General features: G+C 52.7%; 1 protein-coding gene across 1 annotated transcript in view; it reads right to left on the bottom strand.

Moving 5' to 3' along the window:
* Positions 1–17,998, bottom strand: part of LOC121588825 (dynein heavy chain 10, axonemal) — a 39,145-nt gene that overhangs the window by 2,382 nt on the left and 18,765 nt on the right. The window contains exons 39-65 of the mRNA XM_041907220.1: positions 17,758–17,927; positions 17,485–17,626; positions 17,365–17,414; positions 16,562–16,687; positions 16,007–16,129; positions 14,397–14,527; positions 13,551–13,973; positions 13,369–13,473; positions 13,076–13,234; positions 11,812–11,922; positions 10,879–11,682; positions 10,446–10,803; positions 9,560–10,367; positions 9,289–9,493; positions 8,985–9,127; positions 8,515–8,719; positions 8,274–8,433; positions 6,775–6,948; positions 6,183–6,562; positions 4,323–6,077; positions 4,184–4,255; positions 3,475–4,086; positions 2,394–2,555; positions 2,164–2,335; positions 1,945–2,076; positions 914–1,266; positions 556–660 (exon numbers count right to left, since the gene is read on the bottom strand). Of these exons, the coding sequence (XP_041763154.1) occupies positions 556–660; positions 914–1,266; positions 1,945–2,076; positions 2,164–2,335; positions 2,394–2,555; positions 3,475–4,086; positions 4,184–4,255; positions 4,323–6,077; positions 6,183–6,562; positions 6,775–6,948; positions 8,274–8,433; positions 8,515–8,719; positions 8,985–9,127; positions 9,289–9,493; positions 9,560–10,367; positions 10,446–10,803; positions 10,879–11,682; positions 11,812–11,922; positions 13,076–13,234; positions 13,369–13,473; positions 13,551–13,973; positions 14,397–14,527; positions 16,007–16,129; positions 16,562–16,687; positions 17,365–17,414; positions 17,485–17,626; positions 17,758–17,927 (8,140 nt within the window). The remainder of the gene's footprint in view (positions 1–555; positions 661–913; positions 1,267–1,944; positions 2,077–2,163; positions 2,336–2,393; positions 2,556–3,474; positions 4,087–4,183; positions 4,256–4,322; positions 6,078–6,182; positions 6,563–6,774; positions 6,949–8,273; positions 8,434–8,514; positions 8,720–8,984; positions 9,128–9,288; positions 9,494–9,559; positions 10,368–10,445; positions 10,804–10,878; positions 11,683–11,811; positions 11,923–13,075; positions 13,235–13,368; positions 13,474–13,550; positions 13,974–14,396; positions 14,528–16,006; positions 16,130–16,561; positions 16,688–17,364; positions 17,415–17,484; positions 17,627–17,757; positions 17,928–17,998) is intronic.

Below are 17,998 nucleotides of genomic sequence, written 5' to 3'. Positions count from 1 at the left end.
CCGTTTGATGCTACCACTGCTGAATTTGCGATGGTTCTGATTGATATTTTCAATTTAATATGACCGCCGCCACACAACGGTTTTGCACAAGCAGTCGGTTGAAAGCAATCGGGTTTGAAGTTGGGTTAAATTTCAGCTTCAACCAGTCCCACACCATTGGCCGTGCGTTGTGGCACGGGCAACAGATGAAACCAAATACCAAATCAAAGCATGTAAAAGTCGTGCAATTAAACGCAGTTTTGACAAATATTGATTGGAAAGTGGGTAAAACAAATGATTTAAATCCATTCAATCAATCAAACAGGAGGGTCTAATATTTGCAAACAGTTACTCTATAACTTTCAACAAACTGTTACCAATGTCCTCACTACATCATCATCACCACGCACGTACACAGTGTTCCGAATTACTGCAATCAGCCCTTCTGCCGGGGGTCTGTAATGAATGTTAGCCAGCGGCAGCACCAGCACCAACACCACGCACTCCAACACACACGCGGGAAGCGCTATCGGAGAGAGTGAGTTTTGTAATTTATATGCTGTTTGTTTAATTTACCTGCACTAACGCGGTTAAATAACTTTCCGGTATGTGCAGCCCGGACAGCCACATCACCAGCGGTTCGCCGGACACGGACCAATATTTATACTGCTGTGATCTTCGCTGCTCTCACGGCCAACCATCATTAGCAGGATCGTTCGGGTGCAAATAAAGGGGGGGAGAGAAGGGGGAGCAAAATCATTTTGTGGCAAAATTAAAACGAGCAATTTGACACACACATACGCGCGCGCGGACAAGCGAGGCAAAGTTTTGCAGTTTTTTTAATTAGCGCCCTGCAGCGAGCGAGCCAGTAGTTGCGCTTAATCCGACGGCAAGTTGTCCTTAAAGGGGCAATGAGAGGGGGGGAAGAGCTTACCAGCAAATGTTCGATCCAGTCGCCGAGCTGTTTGCAGGTGGCCGGGGCCAGCTTGCGCCAGTCATCCGGCAGCTGGCCGTTGAATAATGCATGGGCCACGTTGTCGAGCACCGCGTCCATGCCGATCTCGCCGGCGAGCGCCTTGCGGAGCTGGTGGAGCGTGTGCTCCATCCGCTGGATCAGCCGGTTGTACCGCTCGAGCTCCTGCAGCAGCACCACGCAGATGGGCGTTATGTTGACCTGGTACGCCCGTTTCACGCGCCAGATATCGAACGGTTTCGGCAGCTTTTTCAGTATGTCCACCGCCGCCCGGTCGATAAACTCGTCCCGGCTGATGCCGCCCGTATCCGCACCTGCACAGATGACGAAGCACATATTACACGGCGAGAAAAGGAGCGGAGGGATGGAGGTGGGAAGGGGTGGGTCCGCGCCCAGTTTTATGCCACATATTGTGTCATTGTTGAGGCGTAAAATTTCAAACATGTGCGCTAAGACCGTGACTTTCGACAAGTGTGTGATTGATGACTCCCGGGCTACGTGTGAAAGCGTGCAGTGACTTTGTGGACCAATGTGCCGGTGTGTGTGTGTGTGTGTTTTAGTGTGCCTGTACATCAATCAACAAAATATGCTTCGATGTGCGATACCGTGCGAAAGTTAGTACACTCTACAGTGCGATGAACTATAAAAGCTTCCCGGCTGCCGGTAGCACAATGAAACTATGTTTTTGGGTTCTGCTTACCATTTTCTTCCGGAACAGGCAGTACAAACAGCTCGCCCATGCAAACTATCCCGCAAACAAGAGGGGGTGTTTTAAATAACAAAACAAAAACTCATCGCTCTTGAAGCAACTTATTTAAAAATATTAATAACACCGCGCACTGTCTAAAACACTCGACCGTCAATGACGTCCTATTCACCGCAAACGGCGGCAAAGTACCACACCCACGGTTGAAGCTATGCAACCGTGTGAATTAATTTCCCTAAGCACCCCATCAACTCCCCCCCCCCCTCACAGTGCACCCCCTACTCACCGGTCTGTGGCTGCAAATCAATCAGGTGCGCCCAGGTCTCCCGCACCGCCGTCGTATAGTAACCGATCTCGGCGTTCGAATGCAAACCAAACACTTCCGGCGTATTGTTGAGTGGCAGCTTATCGATCGAGGCTGGAAATTATAAACCAAAAGCCAAACACACACACAGGGTGGTGATTTCTGTAGCAATCGAGGACGAGTGTTCTTTGGCGCTCTTACCGATAAACTCGTCCCGATTGGGTGCGGCAATCGGTGCGTACGTGAACGAGTCGTCCGCGTAAAAGTTGAACGGCTGGAACGTATCGAACAGGAAGTCGCCCATGTACTCGTCCATGTACGTTTTCACGACGCGCCGATCAAAGTCATCGATGACCCGACCGCCGTACATTACCTGGTAAACGAGGCCGGCAATCAGTCATTGTACCACACATCAAAATACAAAACCCTACCTCTCCAATTAAATATTTCAGGCTGTTCCACGGCATGCGGGTGTCGCGCGAGTCCACCGCCTTCGTCAGGTACGTGTCCAGTATCTGCAGACACACGTTGAAGTCGGACTCGTTGAAGTCGTAGCAAATGTTCCAGCCCAGCTTGCCGTACTTTCTTCGCTCCTGGGTGGAAACAAAGGGATACGCACAGAGAGGGAATATTACAAACCAAATCCACCAGAGAGGCAAAAATCATACAGCACAGTCGCTTTGTGCGTTCGAATAATGCGCTTCATATGCGCTCCGAGGGAAAAAGAAATGAAAAAAAGCCCAGAACTAAATGATGAGGTACTCCAGAAATCCCTCAGGTACTTTCCGATGGGAGTGCATTTGCGTAATGATAAGGATTGTTGATGGGAGAGGCCACCTCTACCGACTACTCGCTAGCCATCATCCGACGATCATGTGCATCATAACTTCAAAAGATTTCCATAGATTTACTTCGTTCTTGCTTTCGAGTGTGTGTGTTTTCTTTTCTTTACTTCCATTGGTTGCCTTCTGCTACTTCTTCTACACCGGACACCTCTTCTCCAAACAGTGAATCATTTGCATGAATAACTGCACCGTGCATGGGGAAGTTCTGCGGAGCGAAAAGGAGCGCAGAAAAGTGCACGATTGCAGTTTGCCATCGTCACGCGGCACGCTGGCAAAGCTTACACACTTGCGCCATCATATCCTTCGTTTAACCCACGGCAGTTCGCCTCGCAGGAGAATATGTGCGCCCCCGTTATCTGATTTGGAGGATTTGTGGAGATGAAAGAGTGATGGCAAAAAATCACGACGCTTATTATTCATGAGGAGAATTACAGCAGCCAGCGAAGGAGCCAGGGATGGGAGGAAAGGACAAAATTTACATCTCACTTGCTAGCACCAGGGAAGGATTGCTGGGAGCAGATTTCGCTGATGTGTGCATGGCAATGGCTGCTGCCGCTGCTGCTGCTGCTAACCTGCGGAGCGTTCAAGCTCTAAATCCTTCGCTTGCGAATCCAAACACCCACAACCCAACCCAAAAAAAAAAAAAAAAACACACACGGAGACATACCTGTAGCACGGCGTGGAAGAACGCCAGCACGTACGCCAGCGGTTTGAAGGCGGCGTGGCTGCACGAGTCGAGCGTTTGCTGGCGAAGTTTGAAGAAGGTGGCCCGCAGATTCATCTTCAGCCCGTTCGGCGGCTCGGTAACGACTTTGAGCGACTTTTGCAGTATGCCGATGGGGAACGTTGGCGTGGCGTCGGTCGTTATCCAGAGCCGAAAGTCCGGGTGCGGCTTTTCGATCGAGTCGATGATTTTCTCCAGCGTCTTGATGAAGCTGATCAGCAGGTGGCCGTTCTGCAGCATCAGCCACTGGCCCTGGTCGAGGGCGGCGTACAGTAGCCGGAGGGCCGCCCCCTCCTGGCCCTGGCCGAGCGAGATGTGTTTGAATTTGGGACCCCCGAAGCCGCACCGGTCGGCCAGCTTCATCAGGTCGGCGGTTGGGTCGGACCCGGGGCTCAGGATGAAGACGACGGGCGTGGACGCGGTCGACTGCTCGTAGATGGAGTCGAAGCTGAGTATCGGCGGCGTGATAAACTCTTCGCCCATCGTTTGCGCGACGTAGTTGTTCAGCATCCGGTACACCCGGTCCACCCGCAGGCATCTCATCAGCAGCAGGTGCTGTCGTGGAAATGGGTGAACGAGTGAAACAAAGCCACAAGTGAGAAGAAGTTAAAGAGGGCGTTAGGGGAGACACACAGGGCAACGGGAGACTTACATCGTAAGGTGACATGCGCTCTTCAAAATTGCCAGGATACTCGTAACCCACAGCATCGTCGAGATCATACCACTGGGGAAAAAGAATAAAATTCAAGTTTCTGTCATCTCCATATCACGTCCCACCGCAGCAAACTTACGCTACTCCACTCGTAGATGTTGCGCTCGATGTGGCTCGGCAGGTCGCCGAACTTGTCGGGGAACATTTCGCCCAGCATCACTATATCCTGCCAGCCCTTCTCGCTGATCCAGGTCACCGGGCAGGCGCGGTCCGTCTTCTCCAGCGACACCTTCCCCTTGATGAAGAAGTCGACCTCCGCCTGGGACAAGGTGCCCCGGTTCTGCTCCAGCTTGATCGTAATCTGGAACGAGTACAGCAGCTTGTGCTTCTCGAATATCCCAATGCACCCGTAATCGTACACGTTCCGCGTCAGCGTGTTGATGATGTTGTCCAGCCGCTTCGACAGCGTGTTGTCCGGCACGGCCTTGCGCAGCGAGAAGCTGAACACCTCCAGGTACGAGTTGAGCGAGTACTGGTACATCCCATTGACCGCGGCCATGTCCGACAGCACAAAGTACAGGATGGCGCCGCGCTGGGCCGCCAGCCGGTAGCCGTTGCGCAGCTGATCGATCTCTCCGGACGTCTGCTCGGCCAGCACAATCTTTTGCGACACCTCGGCCGCCTTCTCCTTGGTGCTTTCGAGCGTCGTCACCAGCTCCACGTTGTCCAGCATGTTGCCGGTCGAGGTGGCGAGCTCGCGCAGCAGCGAGTCCTCGAGATTCTGCAGCAGCGCCTTGTTCGCGCTCGTCTCGGCAATCAGCGTTTCGCGCTGCTCCTCCAGGTCGGCCCGCTCCGCCCGCACCACCACACTCAGCAGCTGATCTTCCAGCCCGCTGACCGTCACGGTGTAGTTGATGACCTGCGCCTTCGCGTACACTGCCGGATCGAAGTTCGGGTTGGCGAGCTTGGTCGTGAGGTACAGGCGGAAGTTGGCGTCCACGTCCACCTCCTTATCGCCGATCAGGACGATCTGCCGGCCCGCCTGCACCCGCACGTTCCGCTCGAGCACGTTGTCTATGACCGGGTCGATGTAATCGTCCACATCCTGAAACAGCACCGGCGTCCCGTACTTGATGGCCATCTCGAGCTGCTTCAGGAAGTCCTTGTCGTTGAACGAGAGCGTCTTCAGGCTGTTGGGCGCTTCGCGCTTCCTAATCCACGACAGCGCCTGCTGCTGCGGATCGATGCAGAGCGGAAACCGGGACGCCCGGGTCGTCAGGATGCCGTTCTGTATCGACAGCTCGTCCGGTGGCAGCCCCTCCGAGGCCCACGTGCTCTGCTCCAGGTCGCTCGACAGGCTGCCGTTGACGCGGTACGGCTCGGTGAACGGCACCGCCTGCTGCACCACGTTCGCCAGCCAATCGCCGAAGAGAATCGCCTTCCGGAACTCCCACGAGAAGGGCCCCATGTAGGCGAGGAACGAGGCGGACAGCAGCGCGTTCCCGATCACTTTCGTGCGCTCGATCTGCAGCTTGCCGAGATCGATCACCCACCGGTCGCGCTCGGAGCTGAGGCCGGATATCAGCTTGTCGGCGGCGAGCAGCCGCCGCTCGGCCTGCTCCATCATTTCCTGCAGCATCTGCTTCTCCTTGATGGCGTTCGCGTACTTGCTGTTCAGCTCGGCCAGCTCGTGCTCCAGCTTGCCGATCTCGCTCGTCAGCCGCACCAGCAGCCGTATCTGGCCGTTCAGCTCCGACTCGAGGAACGCGACCCGGTCCTTCTTCGGTTTGATCTCCTTAAACACGTCGCAGTAGCCGAGCACGGCCCGGACGAACTTGAGCAGCCCGTAGCCGGCCTTCGAGATGCTCTGCATTTCGTCCAACTTTTGCGATCTCTGCAGACGAGTACGGACAACCGATGGGATGTTTTACTGTTAATATTGCTCGCAGTTAGAGCTCCATTGTTGCACCCCCCCCCCCCCCCCCCCCCCGCCGCTTACCTTCATGTTGGCTCGCACCGTCGCGACCTGCTTCTGCGTGATGGCGTCACAGTCCAGCTCCTGCAGGCTGCGCAAAAAGTTGCCCTCCGACATCATGCCTTTCGCCGTCTTCCACGAGATTTCCTTGAACCCCTTGATGATGGCCACACACTCACACACCACCTGCACCGGTTCGGGCGGCGTGGCGAAGCTTCGTATCTCCGTAATGTCCGACTTGTCCAGATCCGACAGGGCCAGCCGGGCCACCTCCAGGGCGGGCAGGGCGGCCGCCAGCGCCTCCTCCGCTTCCGCCTTTTCGACGGTGATGATTTTCTTCTGCTGCTCCACCTCGACCGACTTCTCCGACGCTTCCAGCTTCTTCACGTTGGCCTTTTCGGTCGCTGGAAGCGGACGGAAGAAATAACCGTGTCATCAGGAAGTGCGGGGTTCGCGATAAAACCACACACAGACCGAGCTCCCCAAGGATCGGGCGAGAAATGTGTTTCCAATTTCCTCGAAAACACACACCCACCGCGCACAAACAAACCAAAACATTGGAGAAGGAACCCAGCGCGGAGGGTTTTTCCGTCTTCCTTTTACTCCCCACACTTACATGTCTCAATTCCCGCCAGCATCGATTCACAACGGTCCGCCGCTTCGATGACATTTTTCCGCTGCTCCTCCACGATGATACTCAATTGATCGATCTGAAGTGAGGCTTCATTAATTTTCTCGATGCCGTCCGATAGTCGGGAGCACTGTTGCATGATGAAATTATCTTTCTCCTCTGGCGAAGCGTGACAAATTGAAAATGAAAGATGAACATTTATTTAGCTATAGAGCGTGGGGTTTTCGCCCGCTTTTTCTCGGGCTCCCACTTTCTCTCTGTCTCTATCGGTGCCTTTTTTTCCCAGGAACACTGTATATTATATTTATTTTCTTCTCACACCTCGCACCAGGCTCATCCACTGGCTTGGATCGTAGCACCGGATCTCCCATCCGATGCCAGCCCTGGTGCCCTTTTCCAGTGTAACCGTATCGGGCGGGTTGCAACACACACACACACACACAGACCCGACCGGGATAATGTGCTCGGCTATCCGGCCCGTACCTTCTTAGCCGAGGACCGACGGCTTACCGATAGGCCCGTGCAGAGTGGGCCTACTTTAACGCTTCTCAATTTCCCACTCACCACACGTCCCCACCGTCCTCCCGGCCCAGCAAACAGTGACATCCGGGCGGAAAACCCATCGAAGGATGAAAAATAAAAATAAAAACCCATGCCACCACACACACACACACACACACAGACGGATATTACGGTGGTAGGTGTTGCGCAACACACCAATCGGTGGCCCATGGTATCCGAGCCCGACAGATTCGGATGCGGCAAGACGCGGCCGGTGGGCACATATTAGTGTTTCTGCTTGATGTGACTAAGCTCTTTCCAGCCGTACACACTTCTGGTGCGGCTAAACCGGAAGCCTCCCGCCCTGCTCCGGTGGTCGAACCGGGCTAAAACCGGGCTGAACAGCCACACACCGGGTGCTTCATCTCGGTCGCCCCAGGCTGGCAACCAAGGCATTGATCGATTATTCCGGATAATGCTGTGCTAATTAATTATGGACCACGCAAAACACGCTCGCCGCGTTACGGCAGAATGAGCGTGCTCCGGGAAAAAGCGCCTAGAATTGGGCCTAGGTTTCTTTCTTTTTTTTTGCTGCTGCTGCTCTCCGACGTCATAAGAGACTCGAACGGTAGACGGTTGACTGAGCGATGAGACATTTGATGGACAGCGTTACGGATGCCGAACGGTGCGGATGACAGCAGGCAAAGGAGGAAGACGCGAATCTTCCCAAGCTTTGCCATGGCAACAAATTGATATGGGTGTTTCCGTCGAGTTCATTCTTTTCGTGCGCACATTATATCGGTACCAGGGGGAAAAAAATTGGAATCGCTTTCGAGGTTAAATGATGCCTCCCACCTTCTCCACCACCACCACAACTTTTCGTAACAAGCGTTCCAGCGAGCATGAATAGTAATTGATGCCAGTTTTGCAAGACATTTGCGGCACTCGACTCGGCAAGATATGCTCGACTGCTCTTTACTTACCGATCAGCTTCAAGTAGGTATTGATGAAATCGAGATAGTGCTTCGGCGTAACGAAGTTCTTTCGCCGTAACTTCATCAGATACTGCACATTGTAGCCCTTGAGCGACTGATGGACGTGCACGATATGGGCGATGATTGGTTCTCGATAGCTTTCCGGGATCTGGGAAATTACAGACAAATCAAACACGCGTGGCACAGATGAGTTCGTGGCAGGGTTTCTTCCGATTGCAGTTCCGCCTACCTTCGGATGGTCCGCGAGGAACACCTTCGCCACGGCAAACAGCGCCTGCTGGGGCCAGGGAAACACCCAATCGATCGTGGTGCTGCCGACTAGGCCGGGGAAGTTGCGGCACCGGTTGCGGAGTGCGTCACCCTCGGGCGACATGCACAGCACGACGTGCAGATTGCGCACGGCCCGCTCGAGGAAAAACGACCAAACGCCATCCCTGCCGGAAGTGGGAAGGGTAAGAGAAGGGAGGGGAAAATACAGCCACGACGCTTGCCCGGGATGAGCGATGCGATAAATGGATTTAAAATGGCGTGCCCGGAAAACAAACGCGAGGATGCGAGGGGAGCAACCGAGAGGAGCCAAGCCAGCTACAGGCTTGCTCTTCGGTGGCGCGTACACGAAGCCAATAAACCACGCATACCCGGCAGCTGTGTGAAAAAGTTCAGCCAGCGTAATAAATACCAACCCGCCCCGGAACCTACTTGCTGGGCGCGTAGCCATGCTCCTGGGCCGCACCGCGGCACTGACCAATTATCTGATCCTTTTCGTCGTCGGTAAACATTGCTGGCACCATGCCAGTGGTTAAAATATTATTTATGAACTCCAGAAATCCTTCTTCCGCAATCTGATGATGGTGGTGGACCGGTTCGAGGGGAAGGGATCACATGGTGTTGAGGCGCAGAGGAAATGAATTAAAGCGGCAGGAAGAAAGGCAAACATTGAAATTGAAAAGTACAGCAGCGGTACAACAGAGGGGGGAAGCACCCCAGAACCCGACCGACTTACTTGGGCCGCCTTAAAGATGAAGCATGTTTTCACGTTCCGCACGCCGACCTGCAGGAAGAGCGTTTTCAGATCCTCCCGGAACGAGGTCTCGTTGTAGCCGCGGCTGAGCACGATTTCGAAGATTTCGCAGCCGGCCGCGAACGCCGCCAGCCGGGTAATGCTTTGCTTGCCCGAGCCACCGATACCGACCAGCATGACGTGCCCGCTGTGGAATAGATCAGGACACAACGTTAGAGGGTTAAATCCAATCAATTCCACAAAGACGCCTTACCGATGCATACGCAGTGTGCGATGGACGCGCGTCAGATGCTCGAGACAGTCCTCGAACAGCACCAGATTCATCTTGCCCCGCTGCTCGCAGTACTCCATCAGTATCTCCTGGAACAGGAAGTAGATCGCCTCGTAGTCGAGCAAATCCTCGTAGTAGCGCTCCTCGGCCGGGTTGACCGCGTTGCGATAGTCGCCAAACAGTAGCGGATCCCGCAGCGCGTACTGCGCAACGGACAGCTCCACCACGGCACTCTTAATGCGCGACTCCAGCCGGCCCTCCTGCAGCTGCTGCTGCTGCTGCTGCTGCTGGGCCGGTTCCATCTGCACCGTGTGCCGGAAGCTGCGCGGTATGGGAAACTGCTCCATTATCTGCTCGCCCAGCTGCTGCTCCATAAACTGTTGATCCTGCTCGTTGATTAGCCGATCGCAGATGACGCGCGCGAACTCGTTACGCCACACCCGGACCAGGTGGCGCGTTTCCTTGAAGAAGCTCGGATGGATCTGCAGCAGCCCGGCGAAGATGCGCGACAGATCCTTCATGTTGAAGATGTAGTGGAATTTGGAGGGCGTCGGCGGTAGCTTGGTGACGAGCGTTTTGAACAGGGCCAGCGTCATCTCGATCAGCTTGTCCGCGTTGTCGCCCAGATCCGGTGCGAACGGTTCCAGGTGCCCCTTCAGGATCGAGGCGTAGATGTGGCGCAGTGTGCTGTCGTTCGGAAAGATGATGTTGATCACGGAGAACATTGAGATGAAGCGTGAATCCACCTCGTTGCGTCCTCCTCCGGCACGGCCCATAGCGGCGAGGAACGCTGGAGAAGGCGATTTTCGGAATATCATTATTAAAATCAAGCCCGCTCTATTGCAGCCCATTGCCAGCCATCACTTACACATATCTTTGAACTTCTTCCAGCTCAAATCCTTGGTGCGATCGAACATGCCCTCCTTCTCTAGCAGCAGCTTCAGCAGCGCGATCGGTTGCTGCGTGCCGTAGTTGTCCACCTGCGGCATGTTCATGTCGTCGATGAAGGTGACCAGCTTCTTGCCGACCGGCGGGCCAAAGATATCCTTCGTGCGCTTCTCCACCGCCGCCTCGATGGTCTTCTGCACGTCCATCGAGGACGTGCGGGAGGAAAAGTTTATGTTGAGCACGACGAACGAGTCGCGGTTTAGATGGCGCAAAAAGTGGGATATTACTGCCGTCTTGGAAGTGCCAGGATCGCCCACCAGAACGACCGGACGACGAACCTGTCGATGAATAGGAATTAGAAAAAACCTCATATCACGAAATGTTAAAACTACTTCTCGGTCCTCTTTTCCTACCCTATTCATGAGATCCAATATTTTCTCAATCTTCATCGTGTCCATCGTCGGCACCAAGATGTCGCTAAAGTGTAGCGTCGCATCATGCACGTAGCCCGGAATGACCCACTCCCAGGCCAGCCACTGCTTGCGCTCGATGTCGAAGAAGTAATCAAACAGCGTCGGCTTCACCGTGGGCAACTGTCCCGTCGTGGCGGGACTTTCGCGCGTATCCTCGGCCGCAATCATTTCGAGGTTTCGCTTGACGAACCCATCGAACCGGCTGCGCGACTCCTCGAGCAGGGCGGCCCCGAGCGACAGGTACACGCACTGCACAAAGCCACACTCCACCACGTCCTCCTCGTGCGGGCAGGCGGACGTTTTCATCGGAAACAGTGCGTCGTAAAACTGGCACAGCTGCACCACCATGTTCAGGTTCGTCTGGCGAATGACCAGCTCGAGCGGATCCTCCTGATTGTTGCCATCGACACCCTCGAGGATGTAATCGATCGCGGCGGGAACGAGCGCGCTGAACGTTTTTTGCAGCATCTCCTGCTCCTCCAGGTAGCGGCCCTTCAGCCACCGCTCCCAGTAGCACACGTAGCCGAGGTTTTTCGGATCCAGGTACACCATGCCGGCCCGGGAAACGGTCGCCGGCGAAGCGTAGGCCAGGTCGCCAACTTCAAACAGCAGCGCACAGTAGCTATTCAGCCGGATGCGTTCGCCGTTCGCCAGCGTCAGCAATTTGTTGTCATCCATGACGGAGTTCATGTTCTCGATCCAGAGCGCATCGACGTCCCCGTCGAAGCAAACGTAGCGCCGTTCCTGGAACGTGGAATGGGTGCAAAGGCATGTGGGGTTTTCATCAGTCGCACTCTCCTCAGGGTGACCACGCGCGGCGTGGATCTTACGGCGGGGAAATGAATCAATAGCTGCACGGAAACTGATACTTACATCGCGGTCAGTGGGTTTATTCATCTCGCGGAAAATGTTGGAGAACAATCCATCGACCCAGTCGCGCGTACTCGGATCGAGAAATCCGTACAGCTCTATCACCGAGCAAGCCTGCAGCGAGCCAAAAAAGGGTAAGTATTTTTTTGAAAAGGATATTAAAAATATAGACCACCGGACGGGAGAATCGGAAAGAGGACCCTCGTTTCCTATGATTGAAATTCACTCTGGGCCAGCAGCTCGACTGTGAAAGGTTTCATCGCCACATATTCAATATTTAGAACATTTACAAAACGAGTACCGGGAAAAAATCGAAATAAATCCATCCAATCTACTAACTCATTTTTGGAGCAGTAAGAGCAAAAAGCAACCAGACGAAGGTATCGCTATTGCTGTTGCCTATTTCGCAATGTTGCCTTGTATGGCACACGTTCCGGCTCTATTCAAGAGAAAAGCATCGATTTCACCGGCATCCGACGTACCGTCATCATCTGAGATTCCGAATAGGGTGAGAGCGGAGCAGCGGAGGTCGTAACTTTTTACCCCAAAAATGGGTTTTTTGTCGGCCGCCTAGGATTCGACCGGGCTGGGTACGACCGTTAATTTATACGTGAGTTTGCTTAGAACCGTTGGGCCTCGTGCCATCGTGGGTATTGGGGTTTGCCCCGCAGGCAGGCAGGCAGGCAGGCCTCCGGACCGTTCGATCCGGTTGGCAATATTGGATTGACTATTCGGGAAAGTGCATCCCGATGGATCCAATCGCACAAAGAGCTTATCTTTGCGTACCCAATTGCAAGATAACGATTATTTGCAGCACCGTTCCTGGGCATGCCGGACTAAATGAGGAGGGAAAGCGAGGGGGGTTCGCAATGCATTTTTCAACATCGACCATCGGTGTAGATGCAAACAATTTCAAACGCTCGTGGACCGACGACTTGGCGGAGCTTACCCATTAGCCGATATTGGCATGCTCAAGTTCTTTGAACACACATCGGCGGTCGATTGGTGTGGTGCGAAAGATGGGCATAGCTCTTTTGAATGGTTAAAGCATCAGAACGTGTAACAAAAAAAAAAGAGATTGGTTCCACTGCCAATGGTCGTCGCTTTTGATCTTTGACCAAACACACGTGCAGACTCAAACAGAGTCAAAAACAAAAAAAGCAGCGCCATAGCAAGGGATATTCCATTTTGTTATGCAAAGAACTAATGCTACATTTGTAAAGTTTTCCCAACTACAGTGCATACGATTTGAATGCCATTTTCTTACCTTTGGATTCAGCACGGTACATTTCGTCGGCAGTCCCATGTTGGTTTGCGCTTTTATCAGCGTGTTGATGACGACCGTTTTGCCACCACCGGTCGGACCGACCACCATCGTGGAATGGCGAGTCATCATCGTTTCGTACAGTTGCTGCACCTTGTCCATCTGCCGAATGAATGGATGCGCAGCCGTCATGAATATGCTAATTAAACGTTGCTCAATCACACATACACACACACACACACACACACACACACACACACACACACACACACACACACACACACACACACACACACCTGTTTCTGAATGATGATGAATCCATCTGCTAAAAGCACCTCCTTCACCGCTTCGTTAAAGTCCGGGTAGCCCACGCGGGGATAATCTACGCCGGGAAATAGATCCTGCGGAGGGAAGCGTGATGTCATTGTTATTAAATGCCAACCAGTTTGTTATAAAACCATGCCACCGCCGGGCTTACCTTTATGAGCCCCATAAACAGTGGCACATCGTCAAACACAAACTTGGGAAAGTTCATGTCGAACAGCGTGCGCATCAGGGTGGCGGCTTCCGAAATTTCGGGCGATTTGCGCTTGTTCACGCCGGCCATCCGCAGCACAGCGTTAAGCGATCGAAGGCCCCAGTCGTAGTGATACTGCTTGGACAGCTGCTCGCGCGCCATCTTGTACAGCACGGTCATCTTCTTCGCCAGCACCTTGGCCGTGATGAAGCCGTCCGAGAAGAGCGATATCATGCAGATCAGCTCCAGATCGGGCATGATGCAGGTGACGGGCCGGAACAGGGCCTTCACCGATTCGGGCAGCTCCGTGCGCCCGGCATAGCCCGGGTTCATCGTAATGAAGATGCCGACCTTGGGATCGAGATTGATCTCGTTGCCCTCAAACTGGAAGGAAACAGAGGCGTGTGATGATGAGGAAGGCATTATTGTTGGGTAAAGTAGGCACAAAAATCCAGAGTCGACTCCGATCCGAGTTTGAGCATTTCTGAACCGGCTCCGGAAGGTAGGTTTTCCACCTCCAGCATTATCCGAATCCATTTAGAATCGTCTGAAGCCGTCCGAAATCGCTCAGAGTCATCCGAACTCAACCGGAGTCGTCCGGAGTCGACCACGATGTAATATGCATGATCATACATAAATTGCACCGGCAATCTTCGGCAGACTCCAACCGACTCTGGACGACTCCGGATGACGTCAAAATCGGACTAACAATATCCGGAGTTGGATCGAAGTCGTGGGTGCGCTTCAGAGAGCACACCGCTGGAAGCATTAGGAAGGAAAGATTACACCAGACCTTAAGGCACTTACCATGAATGTTTTGACGCGGCACACGAGCGCCGTCTTAATCGTTTGCAGCTGGGTAGAGATGACACTCAGCACGGAGATATCGATACGATTAAACTCGTCGAAACATCCCCAGGCACCGCATTGGGTCAGTCCTGTGCGTTGTTGGGAGAGCGATGTAAATCAGTAATTGAAATATTGATACATTCCTTCGCCAAACAACTACGACGTATTGAAAATTGCTCAACAACACCGTCCTGCAAACGCCCATTTGCAAAGAAGCTTTAGCTTTTCGACTTAATTTAAACAAATAGCATTTGCAAAACCCGTTTCGGTCAACCTTCGCCCCGAATCGGGACGCTCTAACCGCACGCGCGTTTGTTTAATGCGCGCGTGTTGCAAAAATTGCAACTCGAAATAGAATTGTGACTCCTGCAAGCTCACGGTCTAGCGTTTGGTCTCAAACGGTGGCACAGGTGGCGGAGTGTTCCCCTGGCGATCTGTGGTTTTGGGCCGCGAAATTGAATCACCATTTGCGAGGCACGCTTTATTTGTAGCGCAATTTGTGTTTTATATAAAGCGCAAAGCCGATTACCGATTGGTGCGCGGTGCGTTTCGGTCGTCGGTCTACGAGTCGTCTTTTTCGGCATCATCACAAACCCATCCCGCCCTTCAGCTTAAAGCGTGCGTGCAAAGGCATCCGGACCGACCGGATGCACCAGTGCAAACAGGTCTCCCGCCCCCCCCCCCCCCTGTTACGGCTGTGTGTGAAAAAGGTGTAAAGCCTCGTGTACACTGCCTGGCTGTGTGGTTGAAGTTATGCAAAAAGGTTTTAAACATTGGTGCCGTTGTCTGCCACCATTTTCCTCGGTCGGTGGTGGCTGGCTGTGGCGGCCGCACAATCAGCAACCATCAGCAGGATGAATTGCGCCACGAAAACCTTTGTACACTCACACACACACACACACACACCTCCTGTCCATCGTATCCTTGTACCATTTGGCTTCTGTGCGCCGAGTCTGTGTGTGTGTGTGTGTGTGTATGCGGGGGGATGGAGCATTAAACCACTTGTACCGATAACTGTAGTGGCTTGTCGGCCCCAGCACTGTTGTCGGCTGGGGTTGGGATGGCTGCCGGAAGGACGCAAACCGGACGGAAACACAAAACCGGGCACGAAATTACAGGTTTGGCCGTACTGCATGCGGCACACGTTATCAGATCAGCAGATATTTAGTTTGCGGATTACTGTTAAACCGTAAAATTGAGAAATAAATTTTCCGATTCAATTTGATTATTTTAATGAGGTAAAGTTGGGCGAGAGCAATGCGCAGCAGCGCAGTGGCCGCGATGAAGCATCACAAATACACACACAGAGGTTGTGGAGTATGATGGTATTGCTCTTGAAAAGGAAATTGGGTGCAATTGCAAACTTTCAGTTTTTTGAATTATTTACGACACTTTCAAAACAATCAGTTTTGAACGATTCACAATGAACAAATAATCGGTTAAATTGTATCTTCCAGCTAGATAGCTGACGGCAGCTACACTGTCCACACATTACGTTGACTAATACCCCAACATAAGATTGAGGCGTCCGGACCGAGAACCGAAAGCCTCCCAAAAACCATACATACCTGACAGTACCGTTCCGACCGCCCGAAAGTCCATGCCCTCGCCGCAGTTCGTTACGACGCAAAGCAGTGCCATCGCTTTGGCTAAATCCTTGGTCGTTTCGGTCTTGCCCGTACCGGCAGGACCTGCACGAAAACGAAACGTTTCGGGATTAGTTACAAAAGGAACGCTAGATAAACACACATGTGGAAACAAACGTCCGCTTTCCGATAAGAGACAAATGTGCAGCGACTGATTGCGAAACTCTGTCCCGGTGCACCCGAAAAACAGCAACGTGCTGAGATTAGGCTGCCGTGTGTCTGCCTTGCTACACTGTTGTGTGGTGGTGTGGCCAACATTTGTGTGTGTGTGTGCGTGTGCAAATGCCACGCAGGGTGGCTTCACCGTGGTTCCCCTGTGGGGGGGGGGGGATTGCAGCGTATAATGGATGCAAAATCTAAATGAATGTTGTCACCGGCACACGTGGTCACTGCAACGGCAAATGTCTTATCTTCGGTCTGCGTCGTCGTCCTCATCGTGTGCTCGGGGTTCGGCCAGACCCATCGATTATCACTTACCAGCTGGTGCACCGCCCAAATTCATCGTCAAGGCTTGCGTGATTGTTAAATATATCCTATCAGTCAATGGCGTAATAACGAGCCGTCCATTTAATCCCATATACTCGTAACCGTAATCGAATTTTCCTATCAAATCATCGTCGTCGTCGTCGTGGACGTCGTCAGCATCGTGTCAGCAGGTTTGGGATCGTTGCCATCGATGGCGACGGATCCGTTTTCGAGAGCGTTTTGCCCGTGCACCATATGGCAATGATGTTCGACAGTGATTCGATGCCCGGGATCGTCCAATTTATGTCGGGTTCGGTTGATGGCGGACCGAACGATGACGGTTGCCGCACAAGACGAATGTTTCGTCCATCGTACCGGGCCAGAGTCCGGCCATCCAGTCCGGGCACGGAGGCGTGTGCGCGGTGCAGTGAGGTTGGACCGATGAAGAGCAATCAGAAACGAAATGTAATTAGTACAGGATTTGAAGTAGCTTTCCGGAAACCCAACGGGCAACGGTACGGTAAAGAACACTGGGAGTGATTGTGCAAGATACTTGGGAACCCTTTGGGGACGAAGGAGATTGTTGCTGGGATGAGAATCAAAAACAAAGAAGAAAAAGAATCTATCCTAGGCAGAAAGAGCAGTAAGAATTCGGAGAAGTGCAGTGTTTGAAAAGGTATCTCCATATGATCTAGAATCATCTAACAGAATGAACACACAGCTAAAGGCAACGTTTGGTAATAGTTAGTAAAAGATTAATTTGCTAAAATTGTGAATACACGTGAATTTGCTTAAACTTTCGTCACAAATCTTACCTGTACATTGAAGCACATACAAATTATCCATTTCTCGTATCCAATAAAACCTATGGAAAAGAGATATAAATAAAGATATAATAATTCATGCGTCTATTTCAACGCCCATCCCGCTCTTACCTAAGCTGACTTTCCCAACCGAACTCGTGAGCGTCCAGAATGCTATCCCGCACAAACCCTTCGATGATGTCCCGTGCATGCACGTCGATGGTGGCAATCGTTTTGAACTTAAGACGATCATTGGGTGTCAGATTAGCGCGCACTGCCAAAAACGAAATGTGTCTATTAGTAACCCAAACACACGCACATTTTACCTTGGGGCTTCCCGCTTCCCGATTTAATATTGAAGAGCTGTCGGCATGGACGCGTGGCTTAAATCACGGCCTTACCTACCTTTCAGCACGAGCTCGTCGAGCTGGCGGTTCTGCTCCTGCAGATATTCCTTCATCGCTCGCTTGTTGCCGTGGCGCACCTTAGCGAACACCTCCTCGACCTCCGCCGTCCACCAGACTTGATTGGCAGCGAGACAAACCATGCCCTGGTAAAGCATAATCCAGTCCGGCCTAGAGATGAAGCCAGCAGTCGAAAGGCACGAGTAGCGGAAGAGAGAGAAAAAAAAACGTGCGTAGAATAT

The sequence above is a fragment of the Anopheles merus genome, chromosome 2R (assembly GCF_017562075.2).
Source record: "Anopheles merus strain MAF chromosome 2R, AmerM5.1, whole genome shotgun sequence".
Taxonomy (NCBI): Eukaryota; Metazoa; Arthropoda; class Insecta; order Diptera; family Culicidae; genus Anopheles; species Anopheles merus.
Note: the sequence above shows the minus strand (reverse complement) of the source record. Positions and strands in the feature narration are given on the sequence as shown.